General features: G+C 40.2%; 2 protein-coding genes across 2 annotated transcripts; both read right to left on the bottom strand.

Annotated features, from left to right (window-relative positions):
* Nucleotides 1-1,853: 1,853 nt before the first annotated feature.
* Nucleotides 1,854-5,231, bottom strand: LOC134627277 (transcriptional repressor scratch 2-like). Its single transcript, XM_063473241.1, has 2 exons — nt 4,734-5,231; nt 1,854-3,167 (listed from the first exon to the last, which is right to left on the bottom strand). Exons 1-2 carry the CDS (start codon nt 4,903-4,905, stop codon nt 2,356-2,358), a joined length of 984 nt encoding a protein of 327 aa, XP_063329311.1. The 5' UTR covers nt 4,906-5,231; the 3' UTR covers nt 1,854-2,355.
* An 11,965-nt stretch (nt 5,232-17,196) lies between these two features.
* ube2v1 (ubiquitin-conjugating enzyme E2 variant 1) lies at nt 17,197-24,072 on the bottom strand. Its single transcript, XM_063474889.1, has 4 exons — nt 24,027-24,072; nt 23,120-23,268; nt 20,881-21,006; nt 17,197-18,826 (listed from the first exon to the last, which is right to left on the bottom strand). Exons 1-4 carry the CDS (start codon nt 24,043-24,045, stop codon nt 18,680-18,682), a joined length of 441 nt encoding a protein of 146 aa, XP_063330959.1. The 5' UTR covers nt 24,046-24,072; the 3' UTR covers nt 17,197-18,679.
* Between the last annotated feature and the right edge of the window lie 1,709 nt (nt 24,073-25,781).

The raw sequence follows: 25,781 nt of genomic DNA, 5'->3' as shown, positions 1-25,781 counted from the left end.
GTGGTTTGAGTCATATCTATCTAATAGACCCCAATTTGTTCATGTAAATGGGGAGTCTTCTTAACACGCTAAGATTAGTTATGGAGTTCCACAGGGTTCAGTGCTAGGACCAGTTCTGTTTACATTATACATGCTTCCCTTAATATCAGAAGGCATAGCATACTTTTTTTTTACTGCTATACAACCGATACCTAGCTTTATCTATCTGTGAAGCCAGATGTCAGACACCAATAAGTTAAACAGTAGAAATGTGTTAAAGACACAAAGACCTGGATGACTTTTAATTTTCTGCTTACTTTGGATGGCATTACCTTGGCCTCCAGTAACACTGTCCCAGGAATTACCTGAAAAACCTTCAGTTGATCCAAAATGCTGCAACTACTCTGCAACAAGAGGACTACAAAGAGAGAGCAGATTTCTCTCATACTCGCTTCCCTTCATTGGCTCCCTGTTAAATCCAGAATTTAATTTAAAATCCTTCTCCTCACATACAGGGTCTTAAATAATCAGGCCCCATCTTATCTTAATGATGTGATAGTACCATATCATCCCAATAGAGCACTTCCTTCTGAGACTGCAGGCTTACTTGTGTTTTACTAGGGTATTTTAAAGGTAGAATGGGAGGCCTTCAGCTTTCAGGCCCTCTTCTGCTTTTAAAGTTATGCTTAAAGCTTTCCTTTTTGACAAAGAATATAGTTAGGGCTAGATCAGGTGACCCTGAATACTCAGCAATAGGCTTAGGCTCTAAGGGAGTTTTTTCCTCCCCATTGATGCCAAGTGCTTGCTCTTAGGGAGTTACTCTGTATTATTGTAGGGTCTTTACCATGCAATATAAAGTGCACAGAGGCAACTGTTGTTGAAATTGGGTGCTGTATAAATTGAATTGAATTGAACTGACTGCTGTACTGTGCCTGGATACAGTATGCAAGGTTCTCCAGACTGTGGGTAAACTTCACAAACTGATATGACAACAGACTCTTTGGCACTTTATGATCTGACTATCACTCTATTTGAACTCAGTAGATTTAACAATTATTGACATAAGTGAGGCCGTTTGCTGGGATATTGTCAGCTTGTATGGTGATTAAGCAGGTATACTGTTAAATGGCACAATGTTGGACATGCAGAGTTCAAATGAACATGTTGTCACAGTTCTGGGTCATTTGACACAGCATTGTCGGTTTCTTGTATTTTGGTATTTATCTGTATAATGGTCTATGTTCTGATTCTTTAGTTATCCTGTTTTGAATATTATATTCTATGTTTCAGTTTATTCTGGTTTAGGGTTTTGTTCTCAGGTTTTGTGTTCTTGTGTTTAATGTAGGTTTAGTTCAGTGTCAAGTCAGCGTCCTTGTGAAGTGTTTCTTGTTTCCTGTTTTATTGTGTAGGTCCGTGTCTCATGTGAGTGTATTCAGTTTTGCTTCCCCGTCTCATCTTGTCAATTACTTCCAGCTGTGTTCACCACCTGTGTGTAATCTCCCTGTGTTCTTCTGTGTGTATTTAAGTCGTGTCTACTTGTGTACTAGTTGCTGGTCTGTCTGTAAATCTCCTGAGTTTCATCCATGTGTTCTCCCTGCTATCTACCTTCATGTTCCTCCGCTCACCCTTGTTCGTGTTCGTGTTCGTGTTCGTGTTCATGTTCAGTAGTGTAGTTTTTCCCAGTTCAGATTATCTTTAGTTCTGTTTGCCATTTTCACCTTGTGTTTTATTGTTACAATAAATCTCCCTCGCACCTCCATGAGTGCCTGCGCTTGGATCCTCATTTAATTCCTCCGCACGGCTCGTCCCATTCGCCGTGACACATGTTTTGTATTTGCATATACCCACAGACATGAGCAAAGGGAAGTTACTCACTGGTTTTTATTGTCATCACCAAATCGATCAGACAGGCAAATATACTATATCAGAGTATACTTTGGCTTTTGTTCTCATCAAATCCAGCACCTGGCTTCTTAAACATGTTAAATTGACAAATACATTAACCCATAATAAATAAATAATCTTCAAATTGGCAAATAAATAGTTAAATAAGTTAATAAATATGCAAATACATTATGCAAGTAACCAAACCATCTGAGATAAATTAAGAGCTTGGTGATATATCAAATGATAGTGATGTGTAAATTATTGCAATTTATAAAAAGAATATAAAATATTTTGCATTTGTAATCAACACTGAGATTTTTTATGAAATTTTCTACATGTTTCCTGAAGAATTTACTGTGAGGTTATTGCTTATGTCAAAAGGCAGGATTTTGATACATGCATTTGAAAAGTCTGAGAAGTCACAAGCCATCCTCTGACTTAGATATTTGAACTAGAAAAAAAACATATAAAGAAGAAAGGATTTTCCTTTCAGTCCTCAGAGCTGCAGTCACCCTCTGTTGACTGCCCTTTGAAGCAGGCCGACTCGTAATGCTTGTTCAGGTAAGATTTGAGTGCGAAGCTTTTACAACAACGTTTGCAGGAGTAGTGTTTGAAAGCTGAGTGCGTCTGCATGTGGGCACGCAGGTTGGAGCGGTCAGCAAAGGCTTTGCCACAGTGAGCGCAGGCAAACGGTTTCTCCCCAGTGTGAGACCTCATGTGACCCTGCAGGAGCCAAGGCCGGCTGAAAGCTTTGCCACACACCTTGCACTCGTGCTTCATGTCATGGGTCAGCATGTGCATGGCCAGAGCCGGCATAGACACATAAACTTTGTGGCAGGTAGGACATTTCCTGGCCTGTTGACTGTCCAGACTTCGGTGAGTCTGCTTGTGCCTACTCAGATTGGAGGATGTGGCGTACGACTTGCCACACTCGCTGCACACGTGACGTCCTTTGGATTTCCCTTTGGCGGGGCTGCAATCTGTTGAGCTGCTTCCCTCGCTGCTGTCCAAATGGCTCCCTTCCATGTGAGAACATCTCTGTTTAGGCCTCCGGCGCGAGCGACCATCAGAGATGAGAAAGCCACTGATTGTGCACGCCTCCGTTTCAGGGCTGCTGCTGTCCGACTCAACTGTGGTGCTAGAAACGGGGCTGTCCGGATCTTCCATGTCGTGGTCAGAGAACTCTTCCCCGCTGCTGCCCCCTGGGGAGTACAGGGGCCCTGCTGTGAGCCCAGTCTGCTCATGACTTGACTCCTTTGTGCGCTTAAACACTGAGGGGATGATGTAATCCTGGATGTAGCCTGGGAAAGAAAATACATATTTAATATAGACTCTAGAATTACTACATGGAAAAGAAAAGTGCCTTCTTACCCCAACCTCAATATGAAATCTATTCAGGAAACTATTTGTAAGTGCCAGGTTTAGCAAGCTCTAAGACTGAAATATTAATGAATCCTTTCTGATTCAGTCGATACTCCCAGTGGCTCTATTGAGAGCAATCACAAAGTTAAATAAATGAAAACATAATGTGCTGACTCTGAATCAAGAGTCAGGCACGTATAGTGCAGGCCAGCCTGGACCTTCTTGTCAGAGCGCTGCAGCTGCAGCAGCAGCAGCAGCAATCTGTCTAAATGTGTTTTGGAAGAAGGAACAGGTGGGGAGGGATGATCAAAACAGAGCATCTATGCAGTGAATCCCCTCAATCACTAAATCGTTTTAATCAGATCATTCCCCATCTGTGATGTTTGTGAGAGTGTTCATGAGTATGGTAATGGGGAGACTGAGTGACAGGTGGGGGTCTGCAATTTGGCAAAGAGGGAAGGGAGGGTCGGAGAGTGTTTTGTGGGTATGGTGGAGGTTGGTGGGGGTTCTGATCTTAGCAGCAGTCAGTGGTATATTGCCACACACACACACACACACACAAAATGGAACACAAAGGGAAGCAGACAGCTGGCATCCTAAATCTGAGGACAAATTATTCAACTCTAACACAAGACATGTGATGTTGGTTGTGGGTGAAAAGGGGGGAGGGGGTAAATCCACTCAAAGAATACTTTTTTATTTCTTAAATCTAAACACACATCATATTGTTCTCACACCCAGCCTCTGTAGAAATCCCACAGATGAAAATCTCCTCTGCCAGTGCACAGCTCAAGTTTCACTTTATTGAATTACCTGCAGCACTCTCTATTTTCCAGTCAATACCCATCCTCTAAAAACCCTGTTCCATAACCTCTCACTGCTCCACATATGGATTGTGTTGCTGCAATCCTACTCCCTCTGGCTATCTAACATCCTGCAGGATCAGATGGAGAGAGATGGAGAGATGAATGGGCAGGTGGGGGGGAGGGGTGATAAGAGGAGAGTCAAGGGCAACGGCACCATCTAAGGACACGACAATCCCACGTGGCTATCTGCTTTCGTCTGAGTTTTTATCTTTATTTTCTTGTTGGACCTGAGAAACGTCTGCATCAGTGTCTCTGCGCGTGCACGGCTCATCATTCACGTACACAATAGTATTAAAGCCAAAGGCTGCTGTGTGATCTGGTCTGAGTATTAAGCCGATTTAGCCAGCATGACCTGAATACTATTTAGCATCTGCCGAGTTAAAAAACAAAAGTCCAGAGCCATATGAAGTAGGTGGGTGAGCACTGGCTGTAGGGTTTTGGGGGTTTACAAAAGTGATTATATAGGAAGCACGACGTAGCCCCTTTGTGTATAAATCCCTGTTTATTATTTGTTTGAGGAATATTTTTTTGCCTCTTCCTCTCTGTGAGGAAAACCATGTGAAACACTTTGTGCAGACAAATCAGTCTACAGCCTACACAGCAAAGTAGAAAACGCAACTCAGAGAGATGTTTACTCACTGTTTTCACTCAGATGCACGGCCAAGTTGGTGGCTGACTCAGTGATGGCATGTGTCACGGTGTAAGAGTCATCCCAGTGCTGCTCCTGCTGCTGATGTTGATGATGATAGTAGTGGTTGGAAGAGGAGAAATCGTGAATCTTTGGCAGTTTCACCAAAAAGGAGCGTGGCATTTTTATTTTCCCCTGATGAAAAAGTGATCTAAACCTCCTAGAATAAAACGCAAACACGCAGTTGAACAGGAAAAATAAGAAAAACTACGCTTCCAGGTGGCCTTCTTGGAAAGGCCAATCAGCTGAGGATGCTGGAAAAAAATCTTTTTGGAAATTATTCAACGCCAAAAGAGAAAGAGAAAAGAGCAGCAAAGACAGAGCATAGCACAGAGTGGATGGAGAGGAAGACAGAAAGTGGTGAGGGTGAGACAGAGGCACACACACACACACACATACACAGAGAAAGAGAGAGAGAGATGTCTGGACTAGCTGAGCTCAGCACTACTGCAGTCTTTTATACATGGGCCATGAGCCCCAAAGATCAGGTGGTGCTTTGGAAGAGGGAGCTGCTTAGCATTAATCCATCAAACATCCCAAGGGACACACGTCAAATTACCACGAGCCGTCTGTGCTTTTCCCTGCAAGCGCACTCACACAATCACATACACACTCACAGCAGTCAACCACCACAACCTCGTCTTCCCACCCACATCCCCCTCGTTTCGCCCCTCTGTCTCTGTCTGAAGAAGGGCAGACAATAGTGATGCAGAAGCACGTGGGTGACACTACACACAACATCTTGTCCTCCATTGTCTTTCAATGAAGTAGCTAACACAATTCATACTGCCTCAAACACATTTCACCCAACCTACCAACAACAGCATCCGCATATCCGGCTCGTTACTGAAATGTTAAACTGGAGTGACATGCTCCTAGCATCAGAATGGCTGTCTCTCTCTCTCTCTCTCTCTCTCTCTCTCTATATGTATATATATATATATATATATATATATATATATATATATATATATATATATATATATATATATATATATATATATATATATATATATATATATATATATATATATATATACATATTATATTTAATTTTGTCTCTAATGCTCCCAATCTGAGCTGTCCCTCTGATATGTATCGATTTCTGATCTTGTCCATCCTGGTCACTCCCAGGGAACACCTTAACATCTTCAGCCCTACCACCTCCAGCTCCGCTTTATGTCTTTGTGTCAGTGCCACCATCTTTAAACCATACATCCTAGCAGCTCTCACTAAAATCTTGAAAATCTTCCCGTTCACTCTTGCTGTGATCATTCTGTTATTGTGTCTCACACAAACAACAAAAACCTTCCTTCTCTTCACCATATCAGCCAGCTCTCTCCCTTAACCCATCATAGTCCCAACATTTAAAGTCACTGCTCTCACTTCCACTCTTCTGACTTTTGGTCAACAGCACTGGAGGCGGTCATTGCTAATGTGGGCCCCAACCGATACGGTATGAAAATCTCAATCTTTATGATCCACATGCTTGATTTGGCAAAGATTTTATTTTGGATGCCCTTCCTTACGCATCCTATCCCATTTATCAGGGCTACACTCTGAGTACATTATGGCTACATCAGTTCCTCTAATGTCCACTTGAGGCTGGCTCGAACCATAACTCTCCTGTTTGTTAAAATGTGCAAATGTTTATATCATGGTATAGTATATATATACTATAATATATACCATATACAACACTTTGGGACTTTATGTGTCCCAGCGTTCCACAATAATGCCCCAGTACATATGAAGAGAGGGAAAGAAATGGTGCTTCACCCACACATTAGATTACAGCATTTGAAGTTAATCTAATGTAGTTTCATAGTCATCCAGCAGATAAAACGTTTCCCATGTTTGACAGAGATTTTGCACTCACTGACCTCCTGTCTGAGCGTGTTCGTCTGTTTTCTTTTTCTTTCAGCTGCAGAACAAAACATTTTTTTTCATCTCCATCCTCTGTTTTATCTAGGGCAGTTTTACATTTCTCTGAAGACCGACAGGCACTCTATAACCATGCAACCCTCATCAGGATAAAAAAGGCCCCCACAGTGAGTTCCGGACTGTCGTCTGTGACTTGTTTACCTCTCTGTGCCTGCAGGGGTCACAGGGTCACATTGCGGTTGGTCCAGAGAGACAGCAGCAGCTTAAACGCAAGCTGGTTGGCTCACCTCACAGATGGCTCTGCAGGTTCAGTGTGATTGGATGATTAAAAACAAAATCTATAAACTCGCTAACAGATGTTGATTGGAAAGGATTTGGAATTGGGACCTCATATAATGGCATGTTTAGAAATTCTCTGTGGTCCAGGCTAAAGAACAGACTCTCAGTGGTGCTAATACATTATTTTATATTATATATTTTCATATTATTGCCAACAAATTGAATGAAAAGTCCAGGATACAAATGAATGTGCCCTACCAACAAGTGTGTGCATCTTACTCCTCTGTGCTGAAGAACTGCAGGGTTGTATAGAAACTGTTAAAAACACATGAGTGACGGACAGTGGTGAGTTTTGCCACCTTCAATGGAAAAGCGATACATCTAGCTAAAAGAAAAAGATCATTGCATATTTCACTGCTACAATAATCTTAATGTTATAATGACTGCTGTAATGATATGACTGTCAAGAGTAAAAAGATGAGACAAGTCTGTGATCGAGAAGGGTGGTTTGTTAATATGACAAGTATGAATATTCTCTGTTTATTTATTAATTTATTTGACTGACAAGAGTTGTGCTGCTGCATTTTGAGATTCTTTATTATAAAATACTGATGTTAAGGGGCATGCCGAGTCAAATCAAGCTACGCGAAAGGAGGATTTAACTGTGGCATGTTAAATAGCATTTATCCTTTTGTAATGTTTTTGATTGCAACCTTGTGTCTGCCAGATGGAAGAACAAAACCTAAGACTGTGCAAATTATATAACAGTGTCTTTGTGTGACAGCTGTGTGCTGTTTGTTTCAGCATTCAGTTTTACTAAAACACACTAAAAATTCAATTTTTCCAGGAAGTACACTGCTTTTTAAACCTTTTTGTCTTTTTCCTGGTTTAAACTGGAGGACCATCAGTCTCATTAGTCAGAACAATTACAAGCTATTAAAAAAAAATCAACAACAAGGTGGAAAATATGGGAAACGGTAATGTCCAGTCTCTTTTTACAGTCTATGTTGGACCTATTTTTAGCTGTGTGGGTCACATGAACAGACCACATGAACACATTATGTTCATATTCTGTGACCCGATAATTCTGTATTCTTTTGAATGACAATCTAAAACTGAGTATGAGCGATCCGGTCATTGCTGAGTCTGATTAAATGCATGTTAAGCAGCACTGTGGAGAATGCACACAGAGATTGTCTATGAAAGCCTGTTGAGCTGTGATAAGTGAGATAATTTGTGTTAATCACATATAGTCATTATAGAGGCATCTGAAAAACAAACGCAGGTCCTTTTCACTGAGGCGTCTTTTCAGCACCTCTACAAAAATCTCCCACTCTGCCATCTGACAATGAGGCAGCTGCATGCCCGTGAATGAGGGTGATTGTCTCTTTTCTTTTAATCAGCACACAAGATTTTCCCTTCTTCAATCTGCACATTTTTTTCACAGGTTGATTGTGAAAAAATTGGGAGCTGCAGAGGGTGACTTGTGATTCATGTTTCAACATATTTCATGCTTTTTTTCCCCTTTAACCAGGCGGCTTTGTCCAAATGGTGTGAGGAATGCTCCTATGAGATTTGTCTTGCAGACCTCAACTCAATTGGAAGGGACTGTTTAAAGTATTGCACAATCTGCCATATGCACACCCCTTCCCTTTGAGCAGAGAGGCATGATGAGAGGTCAGAGAAGGGGATGGGACAAACTTCCAGTCATCAAGTGAGGTGACTGACAAGGGATGGATTGTGGATGCTAAGGGAATGCCAAAAAGGGGGAGGAGGTGATGTAGAACTGCGTTTTAATCTAGTCAGATCTCAGACCTGATAAAAGGAATCTGTCCATCTCTCTTTTAGATTCTCTGGGTCATCAATCACATATGCCACTGGCCTCTACTCTGGCTGATATCAGAGTCTCTAGGGAGAGGGCAAGCGTGAGCTACAGATGCTGTGTGAAATGGGGAAGCTAGCATGATAACAGGGAAATATGGTGAATACAGATATGATGATGTGCCTGATATACATGATGCTACTATAAGAGATTTTTTTAAAAGATCATGTGTATATGTAATCACAATGAGAAGAAGATTTTTTTTTGCCTTTATATGATGTGTTTTATATGATTCCGACTTCATGTTAATTACATTTAAGGAAAGGTAGTCAGTGAAAAAAAAAACAGTAAACGATGTCTCAAGCTCAGACAGGGCCCCAGTGGATTGCATGATTAGTTGGAAACCTGACGTTTTGTTTTGTTTTTACATTCACATGAATCTCACTTGGAACACTTTGCATCTGTCAACAGATCCTCTGGATGGGCTGTTTGTAGCTTCCTGCAGTCTGCCAACAGAGAACCATGTCAGCCTATAACAGTATGCCTGGCAATAGAACGGACTGGCCTTTATATAGCACATTACACTACAAACATTAGCAAGATGCTTCAATTCAGTGTGCATAAGACAGACATTTCAGAGATAGAACTTAATAATACCAAATCTATCTGCATACAGATGGAGTGAAGCTGTTGCCCATTGAGAGAAGGTCATTCTGTACAAGAGCATTGTCTTGGCATGTGGAGAAGATAAGTAGAATGTGTCTGTACTCATCTACAGTAAAAAATCACACACAGTGAAATGAGCCAGTTGACCACCACACAGGCCCTGCTTTGGTGTCCTTGGTACCTTGGTACTGACAGAGAGTGTGGTGTCTAAATGAATCAGTGCCCTCTCAATAATGCTGCATATTTCTGCATGTTCTGCCAATTCTGTTAAATACACAATCAACTGATGGTGTCATTGGTGGTGACATTGTTACTACAAGTGTCATTTGTGGCCTGGAGAGCACTTACACTAAATGGCTCTTCCTTAAATAGCCCTTCAGCATTGGTCAGTTCAATTGCACTATGAGACAGAGAATTACCTGCCACATGCTCCCAAATGGAATCTCTCAATTGATAAAACACACCAGGAACCATTTAGGCTAATGCCTTTGCATTAAAGGAGCTCTTGCCCTATAAATGTGGAATTAAGGTTAAATCACCACATCTGCATCACAAGAGAAGGTGCAAGCACTCGATGTTTGTCTTAATTGAGAATCTTGTAGTTAAAAGCGTGTGCATGTTTTAGCATTGGGGGTGGGTTGGAGTGAAACATGGTGCCTGCTCTTTGTTTGACAAGATTCAGTGTATGGGCTCACTAGGTGGGGTTCTCTCACCCTCACACACCCTTTGTCTTCCGGCCATCTGCTAGGGTTTCATAATGACGGGAAGGGTGAGTATGCGAGGAGGGGAGGTTAAGGGGTTACTGAGCTGGACTAGGGGAGGGTAAGTGTGTGGGGGAGTACATTCCGTCACCTTACAATCATCCACTCTGAGCCAAGCCGAGCCAAGTAAGGCCAGGCGACGGGAGGCTGTAGGTGCTTTATCACACTGAGAGAGAAAAATTTACAGCTTCCGTGACCCCCACTCAGATGACTCCCCATTTCTCACATACTCACTCTGCTTTATTGCTTTTTTCAGAATGGAAGGTTATTAGGGAAAGTTATTAATGACAGCACTGCTCAGCACATTTTCAAGTGAATACATTTTAAACACTACACAAAACCAAAAATCCTCATTGTTTTCCATAGCAGGCGTTTTTCTTTCTTTTTTTTTCTGAGCATTAAAAAAATGCAATGCAATTAAAATGTATAATAAATTTCAAAATAACATCTAGACCAGGGGTCTCAAACTTGGGGCCCACGTCACCCCTACTTGCGACCTGCATATTGACGTGAAGAAATATAATGCAATTTGGCCTTGAAGTTAATGTTTCTGTTGGGGAGGGTTTGTTTGTTGTTGAGTGTAATGTTAAAATAAGTTCTTTAAAAAAGCAAAAAGATATTTAGTATGAAGGCAATATGAGCAGAGAGTACAAACATGTGGAGGGATTGGCTGTGTTAAAAATTAATGTGCACACTTATGTCTGCATTTTGATTTTGTTAAATATGAACAAAATGATAGCAGAAGTGCTGCCACGTGTCTGGAGTGAAAGACAGTACAATGTGTTTATTTGGTAGTTCAATGAGCACCTGCTTTTTTCCTGATGGATGCCCCAAGTGCCCTTTTCTTGAGACATTTTGTTTCAATGGGTGTGTGCATGTGAAGTTCTGTCTGTGCTCCTCAACAATAACATTTAACTATTAATCACAATTTTGCTAAATAAAAGATCTGGCTTGTATCAGTCACATTATGACCATTAATCAATGCCCTTGTCGCCCAGAATGCATTCATAAATGTGCACTAAATTAAAACTTTTGTTATTTTATGAAGAACATAATTTGCTTTCAAAATTTCAAAAAAAGACATGCATTTTGCTAATGCAAGTCAGTTGTTCAGTTAACAGTTATGACAGGCCACAATACTGATGCCACCCAAATTTACAAATGATAACTGTAGATATCAAAACAGACGTTTCCATCTGTGTAAAAGAAGCAGCTGTTTGAGCCTCTTCTGCAGAAAGTTCTCTGCTGTTGCTTCTGATGCTGCTCGCTTCATGCAAGAAATCAAGATGCTAGCTGTTGTATAGTGTTTTGACACAATTAATTATTGAGACATGTATTTTATTACAACTTAATTAACTACATCTATTGTTTCAACTCCTTCTATAAAAAACATGCTGAACTGAAGAATGAAGAATGCAGCTTTATGGGGGCACCATTCATCACACTGGCACCTCATATGAGCTCTTGAATATTCATAACTTTTTTGGGCCAAGATGTTTGTAAAGCTTTTTAAGGTAAGTGGCATTTGACCAATACATTTTGTTCAATTTTTATTAGATTCCAAGAAGAGGACTTCCAAAAAGTGTTCAGTGCAGCCACTGTCTGTCTTCTCATGGTGTAGAGTTTTGATTTGTTTTTGCAGTTCTCCTGTTCCCAAGGAGTGCACCAGAGCATATCCCCCCCCTTCCAAAGGGAAACACGTATGCAGACAGACACTTTTGCAAGACCATAAATTAGGCCTGACTCATACTGTTCACAGCAAACATGGTCAATTGAATTGAGAAACAATTACCAAACATAACTCACTCAAAGTTTGATACAAGCCTACATAATGAAATAAAGAACAGTCCAGCAGCAAATACATATTGGTTACATTTGCTATTCCTTGGATTGTGACTGTTTGTAAATGGATTTTATTCTTGTGAACAAATATCAAGAATTGAGAGTTTGAATAAATGGCCAAGGAAAAAGAAGTCATTTCCTTCCTATGGTTCATAATGTCAGAACCTCTGTAAACATTCTGTTTAATTTAATTTTAACCTCTTAATGTGAAATATGGAAACCATGTGCTTATTAATTTAAAAAAAATGCAAATCAAACTGAGCAAAAATCTGTCTAATTTAGCTAATTAGCCTGCTCAACATGAGTATGTGTGTGTGTGTGTGCGTGTGTGTGTGTGTGTGTGTGTGTGTGTGTGTGTGTGTGTGTGTGTGTGTGTGTGTGTGTGTGTGTGTGTGAGAGAGAGAGAGAGAGAGAGAGAGAGAGAAACTGGTGTTAACCTGGCAAGCAGATGGGCGCCTGCACAGCACCCTGACTCAGGCCTGAACACACACCAGATCATCTGGGAGTGTGTATGCCAGTGACCATCTGACAGCTCCCACAACTGCACAAACTCACCTCACCACCACCATTACTAAAACACTATGCTTTACATGTGAATGTAACAAATGCAGTGTAATCAAGCCGGTGGAGTTAATTATTGAGATGATGTGTGAATGCATATATTCATATGATAATCAGGGACTAACTAGGGGAATGAAGAAGGGCGAGAGCTGGACCAGTTCAAAGATAGACGGGAGATTAAATTCATGTTTTAGGCAGCACTGTCTCTGTTCACTACATATCACAAGGTCAAGACATCCTCCTTTAGGTCTTTTTGTACAATTTATTTTAATTTTGCTGATTGCACTCTATGCATGTGGATTTGCTGTTCAGATGAGGTCAGTGGTCTTGTGAGTAAACTGGTATCACTCTACTTCATGATTTGGGGCTTCTCTGTCACTCATTATGAAAGTGTGAACATTAGTGCAAAAGCATGTCTTGGAAAAGTCCTACCTGGTCTTTTTTCAAGTAATCAATAGAAACAAAAAACATGGCTGAAATGCAATGCTCTGTCAGAAATAGAACATACATCACCAATTCATCATCAAATACATCACCAATAATATAGATATATTTTGTAAAATATCTATATTATGGCTAAAGCACTTCTGGATGGATGCAAACTGCATTTCGTTGCCTTGTACTTGTGACATGTGCAATGACAATAAAGTGGAATTCTATTCTATTCGATTCACTTCACTTCACTTCAACTCTGCTTCATTTTATTCTTATTTTATTTTATTAAAACCCCTAAAATCAGATCACTCCATATGATAGGTACTTGTTGACAGTGCGAAGGAAAAACTCCTATTTAACAAGAAGAAACGTCAGGCAGAACCAGAGTCAGGGAGGGGCGGCCCTGCGATCAGTCGGGTTGAGGGGAGGAATATTTTTAATTTGAAGTTGTAACATATGACATGTTTATTAATGTCACGTGTTATCTTGACATTTGCAAAATCGTTTAACATTGTTTGTTATACACTATATTGCCAAAGGTATTCAGTCACCCCCAAACCATTAAATTTAGGTGTTTCAAATTTAGGTGTTTATACACCTGTGGAAGTCCACAGGTGTATAAAATCAAGCACCTAGGCATGCGGAGTACTTCTACATATATTTGGGAATGAATCATTATAAATATTCAGATTTCCTACCATAACATTTTGTTGCAGATTGGAGATGGTCCTGGGCTTGGTTGATTTGAAAGCTCCTTATTCTGGTATTTATTGCATGTAGGGTGTTTTACATGTTTTAGTCTGTAATTTTTTTTTTTATCCATATTAGAATGAAAATGATCCAGCTGATCACAGCAGATCACAATAGAGTGACTGAGAGATTACAGCTGATAGAGGGGTTGAATGTGGAAGCCTCATTCACTGTGGATTGAATGAGGGTTAATATATAAGATCACTTTCCAATGCGTGAACTACAACAGTGAGGTTATTTAATTACATATAGCACTGCATTTAGTTGATTGCTTCTCCTTGAAAGCTCTTTCTATAGTACATTAGGGAATGACTGGCACCCAGCTGTATCACCCACTGTGACTCATTCACCAGTGTTTTCCCCCACAGACTCAGGTCACGTGTCACCCTTTGTCCTGTTTCCTAGAGAAGTGGCAATGAAACAACAGCTGCTAAGCGAGAATGATGTGTCTGGTTCCTCTCAGAAAAGCATCTTGTTTAGCACAGAACGACTGACGACAAGCACTCAGTGGCGACCCACACCAGCGTAAAGCTTAGGCTAACAGCTTACTTTTACGACTAATGCCCCTCCAAATATGGCAAATGATCCTGTAACATGTAGGCACGAATAAAACAATGGAATAACTGCTGTCTGCACTGTTCAGCTGATAAACACACAAAACATCAATGCATTGTAGTTTGCTGTGACTTTCACATTATATCATATGCCTGTGAAAGTTAAGGTATTAAGTATTAAGGTATTAAGTTACAGTGTGTAAAATAACACAGGTAGATGCCAGTAGATTACAGATTACAGTCAACTGAGATCTGTTTTCTTACTCCTCCCAATTCAAGTGCATAGCCCTAGCTCCGCCTGCTGCTGTAGGAAGAACAACTCTGGCTTTGATTCATCTGTAGTGAGTGTAGGATGAAGCTATGTTTACGTTTCTTTGAATTGGATCTAAAATTGCTAGACTGGAACACTTAGTGAATAAAGGATCATGCAATAGATACAACATGAGAATCTAATCAACAAATTGTGATATTTTTAGACACTCCAGCCTAACATTAGCTGACATAATGTGATTTTATAACGAGCTATTGTTGTTATTTAACTTATTATCTCGAGACATCTGACAATAAATCAGATGTCTCAAGACAGGAGGGTCCCGTGTTTAATCTGCTAATATGAAATGACAATATCAGGAATAAATAAGCAGGCTTACGCAGGTTTTCATGTGTTAAGAGCCCTGACTTCAGACAAGGTGAAGAGGAATAGGATGACATTTTATCCAGATGCTGGTTGTGTGGCTGCTTTCCTTCATGTTTTTGCTTTTAGTTTTTTTTTTTATTTAAATTTAAATAACCACTAAAACTGACAGACTGTACCATTAAGGATTTTGTGCATTTTCCATTTTCGGGAGATGAAAATGTTAAATCAATGCCTCTAGCCCTTTTAACTTACAATAAGAAGTGTGAAGCAATGGGAATGAGAATTAGAACCTCCAAATCTGAGGCCATGGTCCTCAGCCGGAAAAAGGTGGAGTGCCCACTCCAGGTCAGACACGAGTTCCTACCCCAAGGAGAGGAGTTTAAGTATCTCGGGGTGACGGGAGAAGTGAGCGGGAGATCGACAGACGAATTGGTGCTGCGGCTGCAGTGATGCGGACGCTGTACCGGTCCATAATGGTGAAGAGAGAGCTGAGTGTAAAAGCGAAGCTCTCAATTTACTGGTTGATCTACATCCTTACCCTCACCTATGGTCACAAGCTGTGGGTAGTGATCGAAAGAACCAGATCACGGATACAAGCAGCGGAAATGAGCTTCCTCTGAAGGGTGGCTGTCCTCTCCCTTAGAGATAGGGTGAGAAGTTCAGCCATCCGGGAGGGGCTCAGAGTAGAGCCGCTGATCCTCCACATCGAAAGGAGCCAGTTGAGGTGGTTCGAGTATCTGACAAGGATGCCTCCTGGGCGAGGTGTTCCGGGCATGTCCCACCGGGAGGAGGCTCCAAGGCAGACCCAGGACATGCTGGAGAGATTATATCTATCGGAATCTGTTGGTGTTCCCCCAGACAACCTGGAGGAGGTGGCTGGGAAGAGGGAGGTAGGCTTCTCTGCTTAGGCTGGCTCCCCCGCGACCCGGCCCCGGATAAGCGGAAGAAGATGAATGGATGGATGGTATAAACAGCATACGGTTTGTGTAGGGGATGGAAATCGGCCAAGGTACATTATGAAATGCTAGGTTACATCTTGTTGAAATCAGCTGTGTAAGTGTACAAAGAGCAGTAAAGCTCAGAGCAGCAGCACATGTCAGCTGATCAGAGCACAACAAAAATCTGCGGGTGCTCACAACAGAAATTATTTAGCCCCTACAATAGAGGTTATGGTTTCCCAACCTGCCAAATCTCACTTGAGTAAAGAAGGTGCTTCAGTACTTCAATTTTTACCAGAGAATTTTGAAGAAGTATTTCTTAAAAGTTTCCGTACTTCTACTTAAGTAAAGTACATCTATACCTTCGCCACCTCTGGTGTACAGTATCTCTGTTTGGAGGCATAATGAAATTGTACTATGATTAAAAAATGTTTTTCTAAATTAGATAATTAAATTAAATGTAACTAAGTCTGCTGGTCAACATGGACAAAGTATAGACAGACTGTGACAGAAAGCACTTGGTAACAGTGAAATTAAAAAACTCAATTTTAACAGGAAGAAACAGTGGAAGAAAGTCATAGAATAATGACTAAAGATTAAATGTAGAGTGGTGTCTAAGCACCTAGTGACTGAAAATGGTGCTTTTAAAACCTTCCTGAATGCTTACCTTGGTAAGCCAGAAAATGGAAAAGCTTCTAATGTGTTAAATGTTGCAAAAGATTTTATCCTTCACCCAGCAATTGGCAAATCTGCCTAAACCTAACCAAACAGCAATAACCCAAGTGACTGAATAATAGTCCCAGATCTGTAATTTTTTGACATTTTATATTTGTTCACCACACGCCAGTATTCATAATATACGCATACACTGGAGGTATTGTCACCCCTCATGTATTTAAAAAAAAAACTCAAAAAAGAAAAGAAGGAATATTCTGAGGAGGAGAGTTGATTATGTGAGCTGAGTGCTTCTTTTAACATACCTATGGGGGGTTTTCTCCTATAAAATATGGTCATACTCAAGATAACTGAGAAATTTCAAACAGACCAAAGACACCATTTGAAGAACCATGTTTTAAAGCTTAAGTACACAGTGCAAATGTTCAGGTGAACAAAAATAATTCCTCTTTATTTGCTCATGTCATCAGGATGAGTAGTATGAATCTGATCAATTTTCAGCCATCTGTGGCTTTTTGAACAACATAATCAAAATAGTGAATCATTATTTTTAATTTACCATTTTTTTTTCTTCAGAAACTTCCATTTGGACAATGATGACACAAGCCTGTGGAAAAGTAATAATGTTTAATTCAAATAAAACCATGCAACAGGTCACCATAACCCTGATTAGATTCAACCCCTGTTATAAAATAAACATCCAAGTACATTGTGTTCAGTGGGTGATCACTGAATGAGAGCAGACAACTCCATGGAATGTACACAGGTCAGGCCAGAAAGTGAACAACCCAAAACGGGAGGGAAAAAACAAAACAAAAACAACAACAATCACAGCTGCTCCTGTTCCACAGTACAGTGATGATCCCGAAAAAGTGCCGAACACGGAAAGCACAAGGACCCGAAGCACCCCACCCACAGCGTCGACCCCCCCCCCCGCCCCACCCTTCCTTTCCCTCATTCCACAGGCTGCTAATAATTAATTACCATCACAAAGCGCTATGGCACACAGAAGACAAGCCTGAGAACACGAGTGATGAGCCAGCAGTGCCCTGCTGATAGATACGAATGTCTAGTAGCAGTTTAATTGTGTGTACCGGATATACACTTGTTTAAGGAAGGCCCCTCAAATTCACATCATTGGGATATCGCAGAAGCAAAGGGTAGATTTTTATTTCTATTTCAGGGAAATCTTTCAAGTATCCCAAAAATGAAGTGCGCTATTGTAGCTGGGGTTACAGAAGTGGTTTGTTTTTTCATTCAATCCATTATAGACATTTTGAACATGATTTGCTGCTGTTGCTGCTTTTCTCTTCTAACATTTACTCAATGCACTGACACTGACGGTGTGTTAAATCACAGTGAACAGCAGCAGCAAGACATGCTCACTGTTGTTGTAGTCCTTTGTTTTGTCACAGCATCATAGCTGTAAAGTCATTAGTGGATTGCATTTCTCTAATCTTGACACTGGAATGACAAGCTACCAACAGTAAGAAGGAACCTTGAAAATATTCCTGGGAACTAAAGTACTTTGAATGGAAAAATGGCTCAAGATACCCATACATCAGGGACTAACTGTCACCACATGTGAAAAGCCCAGAAAACACACATAATTGGTACACTCAAGTCATTTGTCATTTTACAATCTGTATGTAGAACATAAAGATCATAAAAAATAACATTATAGTAAGATGTACAGTATTCTTGTTTTGTAATGTCTGGTCTGCACTGTGAACCTCAAAGAATAATTGGGCACCAGGTCAGGAATCGGGGTTCACCTGCACATCCCTCTCTCCGTCCAATGGAAGGCTCCCGAAGGAGGAAGTGGGAGCAGAGAGTCTTGTGTGTGTGTGTGTGTGTGTGTGTGTGTGTGTGTGTGTGTGTGTGTGTGTGTGTGTGTGTGTGTGTGTGTGTGTGTGTGTGTGTGTGTGTGTGTGTGTATATATATATATATATATATATATATATATATATATATATATATATATATATATATATACATATACATATATATATGTGTGTGTGTGTGTGTGTGTGTGTGTGTGTGTGTATACATGTATGTATGTGTCAGAGAGTAATGAACAGCAGCAGGAACTTCAGTTGTTGTACACCTGGCCCTCAGGTGGTTGGGAGAGCCTGTTGTTTTCTTTCATCATCATGTGCTGTCTGAGCTCCTGCAGCACTGTCCGGATGTTGTAGGAATTCTTCCACCGGGACAGTGATGATACAGCCTTTAGGTCGACCTGAAGGGAAATGAGCAGAAGGATGGTGGAGGTGTTTTTTATTAAGTAACCAATGACCCTTGGTTCAATCTACATAGAAAATACAATTATAGACAGAAACTGGTGTCACGACCGAATGCTTGATCCCATGTAGTGTTTCAGAGTGAACAACGCATCTTACCTAGACTCTGTCTCCCTCTTCCCTACTCGAATTTAATTAGTACCAAAATCTTGTAACTCCCATTTGAAAGCTTTTGGGTGTAAGAACTTTCCTTCCAGAAACCCTGCGTACACACTGAGCAGATGCCACTGTCTGCTCCAGTTGGCCTCCGCTAAGCTATTGCTGGTCACTCCCTTTACTTTGGTCTTAACTCTACTCTTCTCCATAGACTGCAAATTGTTCAGAATGCAGCCGCTCGTCTCCTTACTGGTAGTGGACGCCGTGTCTCTATCACCCCTGTCCTTGCCGACCTGCATTGGCTTCCCATTAAGTATCGCATTCAATTCAAAATCCTGCTGCTCACCTTCTGAATTATTAACAATATAGCTCCAAGCTACCTCATTGAGCTACTTAGATTATACACCCCTGCCAGAGTACTGAGGTCATCTTCCCAGTCACTTTTGGTACAGCCGAGATCCCGGCTGAAGACTAGAGGTGACCGAGCGTTTGCCTTGGCTGCACCTGATCTATGGAATAACCTCCCCATCGCTATCCGCGAGTCTGATTCCATTCAATCTTTCAAATCGCGGTTAAAAACCCACCTATTTAGCCTCGCCTTTTCTACCAGTTAATGATTGTTTGTTAGTTAGTTAGTTTAATGCTTATTTCTATCTTCAGTCTATTCTTAACTACTTTTAATCATTTAAAAAAATGTTTGACTGTCTTATCCTTTACATATATTGTTCTTTTATGCTTTTATATGCATTTCTTTTGCTTCTGTGTTTTTAATGCCATTTAACATGCTACCATGTTGGTACTTTGCCATAGCCTTCATCCTCCCTGTTACTTCATCTTACCCTCTTGTATGTTAAGCACTTTGTAACACCACTGGTTTTTAAATGTGCTATATAAATAAAGTCTGTTGTTGTTGTTGTCATAGACAAACATGTAGTCTATTACGTGTCACGTCCAAATCCCAGTTTCAGACTAAGGATTCATCAAGCCTGCATCTGTAAAAAGTTCATTTATAAACATTCATAATTTTTCCCCCATCAGAATTTTTATTTATTTATATATTTTTTTAAATACCATGATGTAATTTAATAAGATGCCATAGCAACAGATGCAACCACCCTTTCCACCCTCTCCATATCAACTTGTGTAAATAGGTAAATAGCTGCAAATAACTTGTTTGCAAAACGTGTGCACAGGTTTTTAAAATTTACTATTTACATTTGGATTTCAAGTTATGAAAATGATTCATTAAACATGTTTGTGGTTGTTATAGTAAAAAATAAAACTTCTTTCTACTTGGATTTTATGTTTTTTGTCTGATTTTAGATCAATTGTGTCAATGCAGTATGTCAAAATGACAATATAACTGTAAATTCAGACATGTGAGGTTGTGAAAAGAATGATACCAAACAAGGCAAAGTGAACAGTTTTAAAGGTGGAATATAGAGGTAAAATCAAAAGAACTCAAAAACTGCCAATTATACCCTGGACCGCAGAGGGTCCAGTCAAATGAGATACAAATGCAAGTTTTCCAACTTTTTTTCCCCCTGAAATTCCTTGAGTGCCTTCTGCTCAAACTAAACAGCGAGTGAGTTTTTGAGTTCTCTGTAGAGACACAGGAGCCCTACTAAAAAGCTAAGAGTCAGGCTAGATTTATAATGAAAGACAGAATAAGCACCTTTGTGCAACAGAATTCAACATGATAATCGTTTTATTTCACTGGAAGTGAAAAATTTTATTGAACTGCATGACCGCGCAGCAGCAGCTACAACCAGGAGCAGACTATTTGTTGGTTAATTATGTTTTTACTGCACAAGTCATTTACAGTCCAGAATCATACCAAGAAAAACGTGTGAGTGAATATTATAACTCGGTCAAGAATATCTGCAGGGATACTTACCAGACCGTTTGAGCTGTTCACACCAGTTAGGTTTATCTTGTTCACAAAGCGGACATGAGGAGGATGCTCAGGGTATTTGGATCCACAGTCTATTTTCAGACTGTAGATCCTGCCTTCATAGACAGTCTGCAATGAAAAGAACGGAAGACTGGTTAGCTCAAAGAATCAAAGTCTAACAAACTCTGATAAGCTCTACTGTCACCAGTTCTCTGGAATTAACAACTGCTGACATTAGAGCCCATTTAACGTTTTATTCTCTTTCTGAACCGTGAGACTACCGTGAGAGGAAAAAAAGACATATTGCATGCTTTACAAAGCCTGATAAAAGAATTCAGAAAATTCAGAAAATAAATTCAGAAAATAAACATTTATATTAAATCTGTCACTACAAAGCTTTAGTGAGGACATGCTGATAAAGGTGCAGAGACATAGATGAAATCAAATAAGGTTCAACTCTGACAGCAGCTGTTTTTAAAATTTATGTTTGTTTACATTGTCTATAAGCCATCAGCAGTAGAGATGAAATTACTGAAAAGAAAAACTTGGCACACAGGAGTCACACTCTACCAACATTTGAATATGCTGTGATAAACCAGCAAGGCTGCCATAAACAGTGCTGGAAAAAATACAAGCTAACTAGTTCAGACTTCTCTTTATTGTTAACCACACACAGAAGTGATGCATCATCACACCTCTCTGGAGGGCAAAATAAAGCATGGAGGTGCAACCAAAGGCAGCACAAGCCCCTAAAACAAATGCTCATAACAAAAAAAAAATGCGTATTCCAACTTTCAGCTTTTAGCACACAGAGTTTCCAAAACCTGAGGCTCAGTTACTCAGAGAACATTCACTGGGTAACTACTGTTTCAGAAATGACTATATGTGGACAAGCAGCTAGAGTGCTAATTCAGCAGCTACAGCTAGCAAACTTGTCTTGCAAACTGCACTCACAGACACACATTTCTGCTAATTAGTGCCATTTAATAAAATCACATAAAATACTGGAATATCACTCACCAAAACTGAAGCATGGACTTCTTCTATTATTTGTCACACAATTTCTTTAAAATGCTGTAGAAGGCAACAACAACACAAAGTCGAGAGGTTGGACTAAAAGAGGTGAATTACTAGACCACGATTAGCTTGAGCTCCCTGTGTCAGGACATCAATCAATCAAAGCAACCACCTCTAATTTATACAGTGGTCAACACTGCTTAACACAGCTATAAACAGGTATGCTGTAAAGATGGCTGTTTTAACATATAAATGTAAGGAGAGTAACACTTTTTAGGCAGCTCCACATTCGCCTCTTTTTTTGGACCCAACTCATGATGTTTGTAAAGCGCACCTGTCCACAGAATCAATGACTTCCATTCCAACCTCTCCACTATCATGGACAACACCGAAGAGCTGTTAAAGGATGTCAGAGACAAGATTATAGAGCTGCACGAGGTTGGACTGGGGAAAAAGACCTTCAAAGGTAAGACGCTTTTGAACATCTAAATAATTGAGAGAAGGCTTGGGAGAAAGTGCTGTAGTCAGATGAAACCAAAATAGAGCTCTCTGGCATCAAGTCAACCCACTGTGTTTGGAATAAGTGAAATGCTGAGTATGCTCCAATTGGAAAATCAATGTTTCCTTCCTTGGCTGTATGTCAAAGTCTCCCTGGGCAACACTGAACATTACCGAACTTCAAATTGTCCCCAATGCATCCACTGGAGTGAGAGTAAGTGTGTGATAGTTAGAAATAAGAGCTACGGGAATGTGTGTGTGAATATGGCTTCTAATAAATTTTAAAAAAAAAAGGGGGGGGGGAGGCTCATCCAAGTACCAGCTTTACAGTGCTGTTTCTCTCCACACAGAAACACGGCACTGTAAAGCTGCATGCATGGCTTACAACTTGTTAAGGTTTTCAAAGTTGGCTTTTCTAATATTTGACTTTTTCCTGCCTCAACTTCATGCACATTATATCTTGTTGAATTAATAATCTTCCTGCTGACACAAGGGTGTGACAAACACAGCTTCAACAAATCATATCGACTCATGAAATCTCTGCTTGTGAGCAGCACAGCCACATGGTCAAACAGAATCTTTACAGTGTTGTTTGCATTTTATTGTCTTGTGATGTTTAAAAGAAACCCCCTTTTAGTCAGCTTCCAAGGCAGAAAGCCCAGTGGCCGACTGAAGAAGATCAGTATTACATAGTGAAGTGTTAGAGCAGGTGCTTGACGTGGCTCACCTTGGCAGGGCCAATGATCATGCCATTCCAGTGAGTTAGCATCATGTCGTCATCATCTGCAAGGCCCCAGCTCACTGTACCGTCTCCACCTCCCTTCTGACCTTCCTCCAGTTCCTCCAGCAGCCGAAAGCTGCGGGGAACTTTCACGCCTTTACAAACATAGACACACAACACAAATGACAATTAGGCGACTTCTGTGCCATGACACGACGCAGGATAACCCACTGATTTCATTTAGAAAGGAAAAAATAAATGATACTGCTTAGCTTAGTTTCAATCAATCTGGTCACATTTTTCAACACAACATAACCAGAATGAAGGAGAAACAAAAATAGATTAAACTAAGAAACACAACTACACTGATCTGAATAAAATCAAATGTAATCAAATACAGAAGCTCGACGCGTTGAGTAAACAGAGACAATTGCTTCGTTTTGTTTGTAACGCTGTGTTTTCAAGGGCTTCTTCCGGAATGTTGTGTCTCCGGTGACTGAGCTTACAGCTAGCGCCGAGCAAAATACTCATCTAGCTACACATCAAGCTAGCTACGGGCGTCACCTCAACTATTACCACAAAAACGTCATAGTAGACCCTATAAATGCCACCTGTGATGAAAACTTAATTGTTTTCACTAGAGATACCCCTGATGATTACAAAACGATATAGTGTGGGTGTTGCAGGCGGCAGAGTAACGCTCAGGGACCGTGGGCCAAATTAGCGAGTCCTTTAGCTAACTAACCAGCGTTAGTAACAGCATTTTCTTGCCACCAAAGTCCAGTTACAAACAAAACATCACTACAGCGATACGCTTAGGAACCGTTCATCTACTCTGGTGCTAAATGGGAAGTTGGGCATTTTCGCTCTAACTCCAAATCACGACAATATAGCACGTAAACTGTCGGTTTACCTTGTCCGGCGACTGCCATCTTTGTCACTGCTTTACGGAAGCGCGTACGTATGATGTTAAATATCGCTTGCGCATGCCCGCCCGAAAAATAATTAAAATGTATTATTATGATTATTATTATTGTTATTGTTATTATTGTTATTGTTATTAATGTTATTTTACTCCTTACCTTAAAAAACATCGACATAAACTAGCGGTAGCTTTCTAACACTGCCTCTTTAAAAACAAATATTTTTTAAGAACTAATCGACACTTTGATTTATGAGAATGAAGGCCAGAACACGAGCTGAACTCACATTTGATTTGTCTTGGAACAATATAAATAATATTGGTACAATATAGGAATAGCTCACGCCACCGACACCGGTGTCTAATTCCCATGCGACATCGCCATCTACTGGTAAAATATCGCCAATGTAAACTTACGGAATAGAACATCTTTAGAGCGGTTGAAATTCTCCAGATGGTTAAAAGGGGGAGATTCAGTGCTTCCGTTAGCACAGGATACCGTTCTTTATGAAATGAGAGGGGAAAATGTGGTCCTATAATTCATAGCAACGGACCATTTATGAAAATGATCTACACAACTGGCAAAGCTACATCTACACGTTGATTGTAATTTCATTTTCCACTTCAGACCATAATCTGCTAAAATATATTTTAATTTTCAACAACGGTCTGATGAACTATAGTTGAACATCACACGATCATAAATGTATATAAGCTCTCTAAATCAACATTTTGACCTTGATTCATTGATTAAAGTATGTTTAAAGTTTGATTCAGTTTGATTTAACAATGTAGTTTGTTATATTGAATCCTTTAGGATTATCATTACAATATCAGTATTTACTTTAGGTCAGCTGTTATAAGTGATGGATGGAAACTCATTCACACTGGATCATATCCAGCTGGTAAATATGAAAAATAAAAAGATGCATTTAGTTTTATGGGCTGAGGGGTAGATATGGTTTAATTACTACAAATGATTGTGATGCCAGTGGCAGGGGGATTTACTCACAGTACGATATAATCTATAAGCAAAGATCCAGCCGGTCACTTCATACCCAGCAAATTAGTATCTCAAAAAGCAGACCCAAAGAGAGTACATGAGGGAGAGGGTGGTGTAGGCCTACTAACTACAATAAGAAAAAGTAAGTGCATGTGTTTCTTTCTGAAAATAGCAAGACAATTCAGATCAGCAAGATCAGGTGAAGGTGAAGGAAAATGTTTTTGATATAAGTGACAAGTTTTCTGATGGAAATCACTTTGCAGTCTGTGTGACGTCATGAGGACCGAGACTCAAGTACAGCACAGGATTTATCCAGATACAGCTGCATTATTACCAACGAGTCCACCTTATGGACCTGATACCTGACACGTGGGGAATGAGTTAGAGTTTTAGGACAGCACCGAGAAGCAACAACAGGAACCAAATACAACATCGAATAACAAAACTTCAGATATAAATCTCAAAGCCTAGGACCATCACAAAATCTAATCTTGAGTTATTATTTTAACATTTCTAACTTTACTTAAGAAAAAAACAAGTTTACAGTCTGGTACAAAAATAGTTTTGCGTCCTTCCTCAACTCTGGAATAGTAAGGGTTTGGTCTCATAACTGACAGTTAATGCCAACAGCAATGGCTATAGCCAAGCTCAATGCTAAGCATCACTTCAGTGATTATAATTACTGAGCTGCACCTCTGACTCTTGGTGAGTGAAACTACAGTCAGTCATGTCTGATGAGGACA

This window comes from Pelmatolapia mariae, linkage group LG5 (assembly GCF_036321145.2).
Source record: "Pelmatolapia mariae isolate MD_Pm_ZW linkage group LG5, Pm_UMD_F_2, whole genome shotgun sequence".
Taxonomy (NCBI): domain Eukaryota; kingdom Metazoa; phylum Chordata; class Actinopteri; order Cichliformes; family Cichlidae; genus Pelmatolapia; species Pelmatolapia mariae.
The sequence above is the reverse complement of the archived record's forward strand: the minus strand, read 5'-3'. Positions and strand labels throughout refer to the sequence as shown.

Excerpts from the sequence above, each read along its gene's own strand:
- LOC134627277 (XM_063473241.1), bottom strand. The coding sequence starts at position 4,905 with ATGCCACGCTCCTTTTTGGTGAAACTGCCAAAGATTCACGATTTCTCC. Across the intron at positions 3,168-4,733 it reads CGTGCATCTGAGTGAAAACA|GCTACATCCAGGATTACATC; the intron begins GTGAGTAAACAT and ends TTTCTTTCCCAG.
- ube2v1 (XM_063474889.1), bottom strand. Across the intron at positions 21,007-23,119 it reads TGATCATTGGCCCTGCCAAG|ACTGTCTATGAAGGCAGGAT; the intron begins GTGAGCCACGTC and ends TTTTCATTGCAG. Across the intron at positions 18,827-20,880 it reads TGAACAGCTCAAACGGTCTG|GTCGACCTAAAGGCTGTATC; the intron begins GTAAGTATCCCT and ends ATTTCCCTTCAG.